The sequence below is a fragment of the Aptenodytes forsteri genome, unplaced genomic scaffold (assembly GCF_000699145.1).
Source record: "Aptenodytes forsteri isolate BGI_AS27 unplaced genomic scaffold, ASM69914v1 Scaffold53, whole genome shotgun sequence".
In the NCBI taxonomy this organism is placed as follows: Eukaryota; Metazoa; Chordata; class Aves; order Sphenisciformes; family Spheniscidae; genus Aptenodytes; species Aptenodytes forsteri.
Genome location: NW_008795909.1, coordinates 9,580,285 through 9,594,386, shown reverse-complemented (window position 1 = coordinate 9,594,386; position 14,102 = coordinate 9,580,285). Strand labels below are relative to the sequence as shown.

Here is a 14,102-nt window from a genome sequence, read left to right as displayed (position 1 = left end):
TCCAGGAATAGTGTCCAGCTACATGGAGGATTAGTTTGTAGCTTCCACATGAACTAGTTTTCTGTTGTTGGTTGAGATAAATGTGCAGTTGGGTTTTGTTTGGCCTGCAAATACATCCCCATTTTGGGAAGCAAGTTCCTAATAACAGCACAGCTGCTCTCTGGCCTATATACTGCTGTGTGATGGAAGGCTGATTCCAGCCTACCATGGTTTCACTCTCCATTACTGACTACTTAAGTAATAGTAACTTCCTTGCCTCATTCCTTCAAGATTATTTGAAAAATACGATGGTTCAACCCGACTGGATACAGCCTCCTGCATTTTTAAAGAGACTGGGGGTTTACCTATGCATTCAACAGCTTAAAATACTTTTTGTCTTACATAATAGTGTGTACGCAGGAATGACGCAAAATACAGACTCCTTTCACTGGCAAGAACATCGTGTTTCCCAGGCCGGGCGTGCTGGTGGAGCCAAGGCTTGCTTTCATTGCACGTACACAAACGACGTTTCCATAGAAACAACTGAAGCAGTATTTCTCTTGCTTCCTTACCAAAATTGACAGAACGTGTACTTGATCTGTCCATCATCCCTTTCTGCTCTGGTCTCCCTTAAAGCGTATTTACCCTTTCATCTTTTGCGTGCTTAGTTTAGGAGAGCTGGCTGCCTATGTAGCTGCCCTCTGAAGATGTTACTGTCTCTTTCCTTGCTGACTATAAATAGTCACTAGACTCGTAACTTCGTGTATCTGTGCCGAGTGTCCCAAGTTAGGAAGTACGGAGTCGCTTTGGTATAGCTGGTACCACCTTCCGTTTTAAGCAGATGACAAATTACCAATACCAGCAGGAGCTGGACGCGGGCCCTCGCATTCCAAGTACTTATCCCAGGATGTATCCTGTGTGTCAGCACAATGACTAACACAGAAGGAACTACGTCCTCTGTGCCCTCTGCAGTTTTACCAGTTCATGCAAGACTTACTTAGAATTTTTCTTGAAGCCTTATATACAGGTCGTATCTATTCCCCAAGCCTCCAACTTAGGTTGCTCTTTACTTATTTAGAATTCGGTAGCAAAAACTAATGACTCGGAATGAAGACCCTTAACATTAAAACAATTCACAAGCAGCCAGCTCTGGGATATCCTGGGACCCGATTTGTGACTTCTGGAAATACTACAGGGTGTTCTAATCCTTGCATAAGAGTCCTTCCAGGGAAACAGAGCTGCTCACAGAAGAATGAGCTGGCCGGAGGGGAGGTGTTAACGGACAACACACTCTTTTTCCATACTTTATTTTGTTCTACAAATACAGTACAAAAATAGAGTTTTTTCTGAACATAATTAAATGTAAGCCATTTTCTTGCATTTCAATCTGTGACCATGTCCACCAATGACTAGACTGTATTCCCCTCTATTTTTGAAGAGACAGTGTCAGTGTAACTCGATTATAAAAATACTGCAAAAGACAGATCAGCGTTTCTATTACAAAACTGCAGGAAAAGCTTGTGTAGATTTAACATTCCTTTCTTAACAGTTTTTAAATGCTTGGGGACTGGATAACATTTACAAGAGCTCTCTGGTTTCAGTGAATTTCATTTCTCAGCCAGTTTTACATGTTTTGCTCCAGAACATATCCACGTGGTCTTGATTAAACAAAACTGAAACAAATATGTATATATTCAAGTTACTTAAGAAGACATATTTAACCCTAAGTTTGAAATGAGGACAGGGCTTCTCTCTTCTAATGCACAAGATTTCTGAAAGTAACGGAAGATTGTAGGCTGAAAAGCCAAACTGAGTTTTCACAAAAGGCAGGTATTCTTTAGAAAGCAGATTTTCAGATTCCTCCAAACCTTGACTGCATTTTTTTTTACACCTTAGAGGAAGTATTTCCCCTTCTGTGATGATGAGACAGTAAGACCAGAACTCTACCTCACCACTGATTTGGATAAGGTATGAATCAAAGAGGGCGGCGTTAGTAGTCCTTTGGCCAGCTCACCACAGACTATTAAATAGCAGCTGCATGCTTTAGTTCTGAGCAAGCAGGAAAAAATGGAAAGGAGAAAAATGGGAAAAGACAGTGCTAATGAAAAGAATGCCTCAGAAAACAGAATTATTAGTGCTGAGTGATACAAAAGAGAGCAAAAAACCCCAACAGCACAAAGTGATCTTCTCAGAAGGTACAACTGCACATCTGCTTCTCGTAAGTCCAAGGATCAAAGGATGAACCTAACTACCTGTGACAGCAAAAGAAACTCTTGATACTGAATTAGGGTGGTCCCCCGTAGCTCAGAAACACAAGTGCACAGGAAGACTAAGTCCTTAACTGGCAAAGGATACTTCTGTTGTGACTATCGTTCTTGCATCTGGAAACGGCAAAGAAATGCTTGTTCTGATCACAGTTTCTCAAAAGGGAACAACTGTGCTGCTTCTCCTTTCTTTTCTCGCTTGCTCTTTCTGGTTTTCTCCTCTTCTTTTTTTTTCTCTAACTGGCGATTTTGGGGCCAAGAAATGGCCACATTCCCTACTGCAGTCTCTGAACTCGGACCTCCTTCTTCATCAGAAGAGCATCTCGCTCCTTTCTCTGTCTCAGGTGCTGACGGCTCAGTCTGGAAAAAACAGGTGTGAAAATCGAAAAGTTGCTCTGGAAATCACTCGTAACTACCTCCTTCTGAAAGGGCTTGTCTTCCATCACAGTGACACTTAACGACATAACAAAAGTTGGCTGCTCTGGTTTGGGCTTCTTGCCCAAAGCAGTGTGTTTCTATTCCTGGATGTCAAGCATTTGTTCAACACAAGCAAAATATTTTTGGCTGCGGAATAATAAAAATAAACCTGCTTTAAAAAGATCATGCTTTTCACCTTTCTCAATGGGGAAAAGATTAAGAACTAAAACATCTGACTGCATAACAAAAAGCAGCCCCCTCTCATCCTGTTAGCTACTTGCTTGGCTTGGAGGAATAAATCTAGGAAGGGGCTATGTCAAAACAGAAACTAATACCAAAATAAATGATGCTTTGGGAAACACTGATCTCTTGTTAAACAATAATGAATCTTTCATAGACATGACCACATCGAATTTCTGGTGTAGTTTTTTTTACTAGTTGCTAGTCACATGCTACAACAGGAAAGAAAAAGATTTTTGAGCAACCACACTCCGGAAGTTCTACACTCTACAGCTGGAAATGTAACACATTGGAAAGACTGGAAAAAATCTCTCGGTCGAGAAGTATCATCCTGAAAAAGAAATCACTAATAGAAATGCAGAATACCTTGATGGAGTAGCGTTGCTTCAGTCTCTCTCTGATAAGAAGTCCTTTTGTCAGCAGCTTCCAATTCCCCAGAGCTCTTTTCTCACGCTTCTGTGTGGGATTGTTATTGAAAAATTTACTATTGTAAGTGTCAATGTATTTACACCAACAGAAAATGGAAGTTTGAAGATTTTAAACTGCCATTAAAAAAACCCACGCCAACTTAAATGTGTCACATTAAAAGATTATAGGCCAGTAGGATTCTTAAGAGTAAAATGTACTGGTGTCCAATTATCTGCTAAATACATGAATTACTGTCACTTTCTAATGTGCATCCTGACTCTGTAAATTACACCAGAACCACCTTCAAAACTTTAACCTCATATGTGTATTCCTCATTTTTGTTTCCCAGCAGCCACAGAAAACTATTCCAGAGTATGCACTATTTCGGATATTGCTACACACTTGTATTGCATCCCACTGCAGTCCGGACAGCAAGCCCAAAATGGGGGATTTGCAGGATGCAACTAGCCAGAGAGCTAGTCACAGAGCTCTGTGTCTGTTGCTTACACAGCCCACTCTTGTTTGACTGTCCACAGTTTAAATGAAATTTACTTAATAAATGTAACAATAAGGAAGCTGCAAAAATAATTCTCACCTCCTTCTCCTTCTTTTCTATTTCCGCTTGTTCATTCTCCCAGGCAGCAATGAGGACCTCTTTATACTCCTCACAGACAACGTAGCCATCGGTACTAGGAAGGAGAACACAATCCTCTGTCAGCTACTAGAAGAAAAAAGAAAGGGAGCAAATGCCTGCTGACCCAGCCAAACCAAAAGCAAGCTACTGAATATTGACAGAACCATCTCTCAGTCTCATAGGATCTAAGTGTGTAACTCATCACCTATCGTCCCCACACAAGTGCAGACTCTTAAAGCATATAAAGGCACTTCTGTATGCCAGGGCCACTGACTCCACTGCCACTACTAGCACAAGAGAGGAGGGTGTGTACTCCTTAACACAGGGTATACAGCTTCTGCAGGACATCAAAATCTATCAATCAGCTGCAACAAAGCAGCTTTACATACACTGGGTGCGAGTAGCCACTGTGAAAATCAAATCCAGTGATGGCTTGAGCACAGTCAATGTCCAACTTCCGCGCCAATCTGTTCAGGTTTGGGAGTCTCAGCTGTACACAGCCAATGGGTAACATGGATGGCAGGAAGAGGTAGACATTTCCATATTCATTCCGAGGAACCTGTTATTGCAAAATTAAAGAGAAATGGTGACGCTCCTGCTCTCTGGAGAGAGGTGAAAATCCCTGCTGCAACCCACGGACTCTCCCTTCCTTCTGACCTGCTACATTCCACTCTAGTATACAATTAATATTCACATGACAAGGCACAAGCCTAGATTTTAGCTGCATGGTTATCTCCTAGTTATGTTCTCTGCCCAGGCCTTGTTACTCAGGCTGTAATGCAGAGAATTAGCAAAACAAACATGGGGTAGGCAAATTAGATCAACAAAATCATAAAGTTAGCAGTCTGCACTGCTAGCACTCACTACTTGTACTCAGGAAAGAAAGGCCTCAATGAAGTTTTGACCATTTCCTCCTGGGTACAGTTACCTCAGAAGTCTTAATCCTGAATCCAGACGTTATTGACTGATCTCACCTCTGAAACATGCAACTTTAGAAAAATAAAGCCCACAGCTCCATACAAACACTTCCTTTAACACCAGCCCTCTGCCTCCCTAGCTACCTTTCCATCCACTGCTATAGGTGGCTGATACTCCTCTGTCTGCCAGCGACCAAACAGTGCCAGATCCTCTTTGTCCCGGTTTGCAGGCTCTGCAAGGCGCGCCTTCCTCGCCTGGTTGGAAAATCCTTTCACCATCTGTGCAAACACAATGACCAAGCCTGTAACACCACAGCAAGAAGCTGCCAGGGATTTCAGACTTTCCTAGGACATCAAAGGAGAAGGCTCTGGGAGAGAAGAAATGTCTATTTCCTAGCTTCAGCATCCATTGCTTATAAATGATAACCCACGGCACCTGTATGCAACAGGGAGCCAGATCCTGCAGTTCATATAAAACGCTAGGATGCCTTTAAAGATGAAAAGGGTGCAGTTCTGCTAGATACCCTTGGGGTGGGAAGAAGAGATAGCTGGGCTTCGGGTAGTATATTGGAACTATAGGCACAGTAGATTCACAGTGCAGCTACCACAAACCACGCAAGCAAGTGAGAAATCTACATTTGCTGACAGAGAGAAGGCAAAAAACAAAACAGAATTGAGCCTGAACTTTAGAGGGCAGACGTGTTGCACAGGGGGAAGTCAAACCCTCTTACCTTGTAAGGTACTTCTCCAATCCTCACCACTCGAGCTTGCTTCAGCCAAGTGTCCTTGGAGTGCAGCGTGTGTACACAGTCTCTAAAGAGGCCAGAAGGAAGCACCGTAAGAGTTTTGAAGTCTCTCCATAAAAGACTTCCAAACTGTTATTCGCATGTTAGAAATTGTAAAAAAGCTGTATCTAAGTGATACGCAAATGCTGTCTGAGCAGCTAAATGCCTCACCCTGTCTATGCATGTGGCCTGAGACTACTGCTGATACCATCATGGTCTTCACACAAATTAGCTCTTAAATTTGTTACAAAGATCACAGTCGCACATGACAACATGTGCACCACTCACCTGGAGTAGACAGCCTCTCCCCTGCAGTACCCTAGGACAGCAGCTGACTCAGGATAGATCGCCTGATATTTCAAGAGGTGCCTCTTCAGTGCATAAAGAGGGTGGTTTTTATACTCTCCAATTGCTGTTGGTAGAGGTTGATCTTGAAGCTTAACTTGAAACTGTAGGAATTATACAAAGAAGAGTGATTTCACAACTCTCGTGCACTACCCTTTGTAATAAAATAAGAATGACTATAGTATGGATCAAAGGAAAAAAACACCAGAAACTTAATCAGATGAGCCAACAGACCAAAGCATTCTTGTTGCAAATAGGTACTTAGATGTGTACCCAGATCTACGTATTTTAAAGACTCTCTCCAAGAAGGGTAATGCTAAACTGTACAGAAAACACATTAGTAAGTTTCCAGCATGGGCTGTCCAGTAGTTTTACTATCCAGATTTCTCTGAACAGCCTCAATTTGATATTATTTTAATCTGTCATTGTATATTTCCTTTAAAACATGCTCAATCTGAACATTTCAAGCTCAAATACAAACTTCCTTCCTCATGGAAAGATTCCTAATGATTTTTGCCTGAATGAGAATCCAAGGACTGGACTCCTGGCACTAAATGTCCTGAATAACCCATTGCAATTTACCTCATTTTCCTCCTTCTCGTCTCTTTCCACATGGGGACTTTTATACGGTTGCAGCGTGTCTTCCCACCACTCAGGGTCCACACGACTCTTCCTTGTTGCGGTCATCCACACTGGGTCATATCTTTGCGTCACATCCCTGACACTCCCATCATTGTCAAATCCCACAATATAGAAAAGCGGCTTTGTGGCATATGTGAAGCACACCTGGGGCTGGCCAATGTTGCCATGAACACAGTCTACACACACCCACTTGTCCTCACGTTCAAGGAAAACCTCCAGCCACTGGTCTGTGCCCATCACTTTCCCTACCTCCTGCTGTCCGTCATCCTCATCACTAGAAATTATTTTGTTTCTCTTTCTCTGTGCATGAGGCAAGGCTGGAGCTGTACTTTTTGCTGGCCTAGGCTCAGCTCCATATGAATTTTTGGATAGTCTTGATTCTGAAGTCTCAGTTTTGGGGCTTTTTATAGCCGCTACCTTTGACTTCTGGGAGCCCAGTGAGCTCCTCCGCCTTTTAGAGACAGTTTCAAAATCCTCATCAGAGAGATCACTCTCCTCCTCTGAAACCTCAAAGTCCGAAACACTGCCCTCATTACTTCCACTCTCTTCTTTGTAACACACTTTGGAGGCCACTCGTCTCCGGCGATCATTCTTGGGCCTCACTGGCACATCTTTTTCCGCCAAACTGCTCTCTTCATTACTAGATTCCTTCTGTTCCTGGCTGCCTGTAGTGAACTTTGACTTGTGTGTCCTTTTGGTCTGAGCAGTTTTGCGTTTCTCTGGCTCCTTGTTGTCTTCTTTGCTCTCTGAGGATTTTTCATCCTGTTTGGCTTTTCTGCAGGGGCATTTTTTTGCCACAGCTTTGGGTGTTGTGGCAGAGCTCTCCTGCCCCTCAGAGGTAGTGCTGAGAGACTGCCTCTTGGATGAGCTTTTTCCCTGCAAAGAAAGAGTTTAGGTCACTCTTATTACCATGGCTAAGAATATGTTAAAAAGAAGACTGAAATCAGCACGAGGTGCATGCAGACCAAAGGTTGGCCACCGTGGTAAATCTGCATGTCTCAGGGACTTGAAAACTTCAGGCAAATGGCTGAAGAGAGATGTACTCAAGCAGCAAGTGTTTGCTGTCTAAGTTTTAAAGAAATTTAAAACCATTGAAGCATAAGAAGTCTTTGCTGAAACACACAAAATGGGTGTTTTTTTTAAAGGAGAAACCTAAAAATTAAGGGTTTGCGTCTTCTGCACTGTAGACAGAACACTGTCATCACCCTGGTTCATGCAGTAAGCGATTCACTTCAAGCTGCAACAGCCAGAAAGTTTCTTCAATCCTACTCTCTAAACCAGTGACCTATTCCTTATTCCACACACACAACAAAATCTACCTTTGCTCTTGTCTCCTTGAGAGGAATAGGCTGAAAAGACAGCACGAGGCGACACAGCAGCTGCAATGCTCGCAGAATAATTAAAAATATCTGCAAAAGCAAAAATAAAGCATGTTTAACCTTTTTTCAAGGTATATAAAAAAAATTCTTGAAGCTCTTTTACAATCTGGGTTCTGTCACAAATCATTTTCATTCCTACCTTTTACCCAGTGCTGTATACACTGGCACAGATGTGTAGGTAGCCCAGTTGCTATAGTATTAAAGCACCGCACAGTCTTCTCTGGCTCTTACTTATGCTACTGCTGTGGCAGGGGTACTGCTGTTAACTCACAGATGAGGAATCAATTCCTAAAGAGGCTAAATGAACCATCCTGCTGGAGCAGACACAGTAATTCAACCAAATCCCATCTACCCTATCAGTCTCTCATTCTTGAGGAAAACTGAGTAAGATGACTCTCAATCTTGCCTCCCAAAGGTGGCCAAAGCCAACCACATACCATCAGCTGAACCCAGCAGAAACACCAGCCATTCAGAGGATGTCATTACAGTCACAACCGAGTGGCTAATAGCTGTGACCTGGCAACTGCCTTCCTGCATGGGACTCAACTGAAGCTGCCTAAGCAAGGTTTGCTTTGTCTTTTCCTCCTGTCCCAGGAAGTGACATCTCTGCATTTCCACGGTTTCCAAGCCACCACAACTGCTTCCTGTTTTGCAGCAGAGAAGCTGCAACATCCCACTTTATCACCAACAGGGCAGAGCTGCAAGCCGTGCACCTACCTGCAAAGCAGCAGCTCATTTCTGCTCTTTCAAATGTCCCGTCAATTTGATCTTCTGTGTTTCCCCCTCCCTCAGTTGTTTTACCAAAATCTCCATGTGACTTGAACCAACTGACTCCACTTCTTCCCTTAATCCAATTCCACCACAAAATTACTGTGAAGTTGAAGTCCTTTTGAAGCCTTGGCCTCGGGCTGCTCTAAATCATAGCTCAATTCCTTTGGCCTTCAACGGTGCCTCATAGTAACAACCTTCTACTCAAAGATCTGTAAAGAGTTTCTCTGGCTGCAAGTAAGCCCAAGAACTTCCTCACTCAAATTAGTATTTCAGAAGAAACCTATTAAGCTGGTTTGCTTTGATCTACACTGCTGAAGCAATATAAAGAAGGTAAAGCATACTTAAGAACAAGTAGCTCTATACGCTATACCTAAAGCCATCCACAGCAGAACATGGAGCGCGCAGTGACACCAACCAGAACTAGAGGCTCCAGTTAGGCACAGTTCAAATTGAATAATTTAATCACAGAAGGACTCCAGATAAAAATACAACAACAACAAAAAAAGCCACGGAATCACCCAAGTCACCAATCTGTTTTCTCCAAATCCATCCCTCAAACACCACTTTGTGCATGACCTGACAGCACTGCAGCACTGATCTAGCATGCAAACTCAGCAACCAACTCTGCACTTCCCAGTCACTTACATGAACCAACTCTTCATCATCTCGTGCGGCATAGATGGCAAAGCGCCTCTCCAAGGTCGACTGAAGGGGCTCTCCTTTTTCAGTGGAAAGCTCATCATTGACAGTGAAGGTTCCAACAAACCTGAAATATGAAACACCTACTTATTGTCTAGTGTTTGTGACTGTATTCTTAAACTTCATAGTTCATCCTTTCCTTCTGTGAAAAGGACAGACTGTCACCCTTGTATTTAAAATCAGAAAAATCACTGAAAATTGGTAATTACATTTACCCCTCTCCCTGAACCCTGGCTCTACATTCTACGTGACAGCATGATTAGGAGAGAGAGTTTTACCATTTCACCAAGTTGGAAAGGTAGAGAAGGTCCACTTGGCCTGCAGACACTTTTGTGAAGTGGGTGGGGATGATGGATAGACCAATGGCATGAAGATCTGGCTGGCTGCAGATCCTGTTCCTATAGAAACCATTTGCTAATAAACACAAGAGATGAACCTGAGAGAAAAAAGTTTCTATAGTGAGTTTACAAGAGATTTTCTTTGCTGGAACTATTGTCCATGGTATAGACGAGGAAGGCTTTACTGCTCCTTTTAACAGAGACGGGCAACAATGAAGCCTCCCAAGCATACACAGAGTGGACACAGGGCTGTCTTCAGATCACCATCAGAAGACAGTAAAGCCTTGAAGCCCCTATTAGTGCCTCCTGCTCTACATGACCGACAGTTTAACCCCAACAGAATGAGCAGATACACACTCAATGGAGAAAAATACACCCTACTCACATCTGCTTTGATTTAGAATCTTACTAATGCAGTCACTGATGTTTCTAACTTACAGTTTAGCAGAAGTCTAATGAGCATTTGTCAGGACTACAGCCTTTTTATTTTTTCACTACTAGCCATGGCTAGTATTTGATCAAATTATTTGATCAAAATTAGTTTGTCTTCATTACAAATCAGTTCAGACATCTTTATGCTCAGTTTTTACTCTGCCAGGTTTCTCGGTGACCAATACCTTATGTGTGTCCTCACGAACCTCCTTGCTGAAACGTTTCATCATTCTCCGAAGATACATCTCAAACTCGGCTTTCCTTTTTTCTCTGCATAAGATTACAAAAGAAATGGATGTTGTGGGTTTTCTATGGACCTGCCTTTCTAGATTCCTGAATTGGATCAGTTCACAAAGAGAATCCATCCCAGAGAATCTTCTGTGCATCCTTAACAAAAGTTTAGTTACTGGCTATGTGAATAGGCATACAGGCTGCACATGACTGACAAACTGTGAACTCCACATACCCAACTACTGAGAGCTTGGGTATATTCAGATGGCCTAAATTCCACCTAACTTTATGTGCCTACAGTTTCCGACCAGACAGCTTTGGACAGCTCCATACTAAAGTTATAATTCACCGTCTGAATTGTTTGACTTGTAGATTACTTCTAGCATTCCATTCAGATTCCTGGAAAAATGGTTTTCTCTTCCTTGATGAAGTCTTTTAACTTAGAGGCAACAGATATTCTGGTTGCTTTGTTATGAAGGGCTGGCCTGGGACAGTGCCCACCCTGTAACTGCATGAGGTATCATCAAGCCTCCAGCTGCCACACAAAGAAAGCCTTCCTTGGTATAATGCTCCCAGCTGCCAAGGACATTCATTCGACCCACCTATTCACACCTCAGGTATGGGCACACAGAGGCTTCCACCTGAGCTGTTAAGATATTTGCAGTACAACAATGCCATTCACCCACAGCTCTCCTTGAAGAGAGCTACTACTGTTCCTGGTTTGGAAACGTAGATATTAAAGCACAATGAAGTTAGAGGCTTGATTTTCAAGGAAGCTGAAAAACCTCCATTCCCACCAACCTCCACTGAAGAATTTTGGTAAAATTGTTAAAATTATTATGGTAAAAATGTTAAAATTTGGTAAAACTGTTCTCCATCCCATGACCTCGCATCATTCCAACTCAACAGTCTGCATGATGTGGGGATTTCCACCCAGAACTGAGCAAGTCAGTGACAGTCAAAACTTAGCGTATTTTTAACTTCATCCTTTAATGGCCCTCCACTGCCTCCCCTGTTCTTACCTCCTCTCTCTTTTCTTCACCTGCTCTGGGGTTTCAATCTCTATCTCGACAGGATTGCTTGGCAGCACCACTGCCGGAAGAACAGCAGCTTCTTCTAACTTATCTGTGGCAGGTTCCTGGAGTTCTGGAAAAACAAAATATTACTAAATGATAAGTAAACATGGAATAGATGCTCCAGGGAGGTCTGACAATGGGGTAAGAACCTACCTATCCTTCTCAAGTGTTCAAACAACCTACAAACAGAACATCCCCAGTAATTACCAGCTCCTGGATCTTCCATAACACTGTCTGTGCTCAGTTATTTCAAATAACTGTGGGATGCCAGCCACCTGCTGTTGAGGAATCGGCTCAGCACAGTCTAATGGCAAGTGACTGCCATAGGCAAACTGACAAACAGGAAAAAGGTGAATGAAGCAGATGTGACCTGAAGGGTACTTGTAGAGCAGCAAAGAAAAAAACTGACAACTGTTCACTTTAGAAGGCATAAATCTGTAGCAGCAAAACACGAAGATTATGATCATCATGATTCTTATCACAGTTTGTTGATGGCCACCTAATCAAACAGCTCAGTTGGTTTCATCTCCACTCTCCTTTACTAGGAAGTCGCAGTTTTGAATCTTCAAACCGACTCATTCTGAGCTGCTCAATATTAGACAACACAAACAGCTGAGGAAGTGCTTTGTGCATGGTAGCATAATTTTAACGTAAGCCAACAAATAGTCAAATTCAAGGCACTACCATAAGGTCAGTAGTTGTCTGGGTTTTTCTACTTTGGAACCATTCTAAAAGCATTGGGAGATATGAGCTTTTAAAGATACAGATATGCACATGGAGCATACTTTAGGTATACAGAGTATATACATTTACCTGAATCCAAATGAGAAATGGTTCAAAAATCAAATTACCAAAAAAAAAAGTGTGTAAGAATATTTACTCCTTAAAAAGAATAAACACGCAATTGTTACCTTCCACATCCTCCCATTCATCTTCACTTTCATCATCATCATCGTCAGTATTGTCTTCATCCATCTCTTTTTTAACAGGAAATTCTCTCTTCAACTTTATCTCCTTCTGAGGGGGCTTCAGCGAGTCACTGTTAAAATTATCAAAATGGCTTTAGCATCAGGAAGTGTAGGTGCTTGTTTATTTAAGAAAAATAGAGAAAGAACACACTAAAAATAGGGAAATAAATGAAGCGTGACCTCTGCATCAGTAACAACACATTGAGTATTTGACAATTAAATCACAGACACCTTCTCTGTAAAGGAAACCACCTTTGCCATAAATAACCACGGAGTCAATGGAGCAACACTTTTTCAGTGCAAACTTAGGTCCTGGTTCTGCAAGGATGTTTAGGAAGATGCCTGAACCTACAAAAGGCCCCATCCTTTAGAACAGCTTGTACAAATCAGTCCTTGGAGAAATGGTTCACTGAATCATTTGTTCTTACTGAACCTTCAGAGTGTACTGAAATTGGAGCTGTTTCTGTTTCACTACACTAATACCCAAGGCTCTGGCTGGCCAGTGAAATGAGACCAATCAGCTTAATTTCTCTTTATTAATTCATTTGCTGTAGCAACCTCCATGGGCAGACCATGCTGATATTCTATTTGGATTCCAAAAAACACCAGAGAATGATATGTTTAAAGATTTCTGCTCATCATTTTAAACCCAAATCTCAGGCCAACATTTCTATTCATGCTGGATTCCATAAAGCTTCCCTAGTCCCATGTAAAAACTATAACAAATGGAATAAAATTTTATATTTAAACCATTTAATTTGAAAAGGCTCACATATTTGATTCCCATACAGACCATCTTCCTCAGGACTGACTCTGCAGTGAATAAGACGGTACTTCTGTCCAGCTGTGTGACACAAATGTACTAAATTGGACTGATAGCCTAAAATAAACTGCTCACATGCACATATGCAGCACTGGACCCTAAACAAATAAGATGTAACCACGAACAGAGAGCTCCTATAGACTCGAATGATAATAAGTAAACTTACCTGCAAGTTTCCTCTTTGTTACGATTCCCTTTATTTCTAGTAATTTTTTTATTTTCTTTTATTAGTGATTTTGCCTGTTTTTGTTTTGAAGGCTTATTTGCTGAGTTGGAAACTCCAGTATCACAATCTTCTTCCTTCTTCCTAGCCAGAGCTTTTGAGTCATTCTTCTTTACACTGGGCTTTTTCTCTTCAAAATCATCTGCATGGGACAGAAGAAAGATATGTTAAAGGATGAAGCCTTATCTCCATGGCAATCAGAAACAATACCTCCACAGACTTCATTAGAGACAGCTACAGAAGAAAGTGAGCACTCACGATGATGAGCATATCATTGTTTCTGAATAAATAGGTAAGAATTGAACAAGAAGACCTGTTTAAGGAAAATACTCATAATAATGTAATGCACAAGAAGTACATACAGATTCCTGTAGTCCCACCAACGGAGTCAGCTGGAAAACAAGCATCGTGCTTGCCACTCACAAGAGATTATTGTTTTGTGAAGCTGCTCTGGAGAACTTTTTTCAGGGCACCTCCTGGGACTCGGACCCGCATGTCACGGCCGCCGCCGCAGCGGGGGGGGGCCGCCGC

The 14,102-nt window shown here is 42.1% G+C and overlaps 1 protein-coding gene across 1 annotated transcript in view; it reads right to left on the bottom strand.

Annotated features, from left to right (window-relative positions):
* Positions 1-1,277: 1,277 nt before the first annotated feature.
* Positions 1,278-14,102, bottom strand: part of XPC (XPC complex subunit, DNA damage recognition and repair factor) — a 13,370-nt gene continuing 545 nt past the window's right edge. The window contains exons 2-16 of the mRNA XM_009284422.2: positions 13,515-13,713; positions 12,469-12,596; positions 11,504-11,627; positions 10,436-10,520; positions 9,759-9,916; positions 9,427-9,547; positions 7,951-8,040; positions 6,572-7,507; positions 5,933-6,093; positions 5,591-5,672; positions 5,004-5,138; positions 4,332-4,501; positions 3,904-3,997; positions 3,267-3,356; positions 1,278-2,603 (exon numbers count right to left, since the gene is read on the bottom strand). Of these exons, the coding sequence (XP_009282697.1) occupies positions 2,391-2,603; positions 3,267-3,356; positions 3,904-3,997; positions 4,332-4,501; positions 5,004-5,138; positions 5,591-5,672; positions 5,933-6,093; positions 6,572-7,507; positions 7,951-8,040; positions 9,427-9,547; positions 9,759-9,916; positions 10,436-10,520; positions 11,504-11,627; positions 12,469-12,532 (2,523 nt within the window). The 5' untranslated portion in view covers positions 12,533-12,596; positions 13,515-13,713 and the 3' untranslated portion in view covers positions 1,278-2,390. The remainder of the gene's footprint in view (positions 2,604-3,266; positions 3,357-3,903; positions 3,998-4,331; positions 4,502-5,003; positions 5,139-5,590; positions 5,673-5,932; positions 6,094-6,571; positions 7,508-7,950; positions 8,041-9,426; positions 9,548-9,758; positions 9,917-10,435; positions 10,521-11,503; positions 11,628-12,468; positions 12,597-13,514; positions 13,714-14,102) is intronic.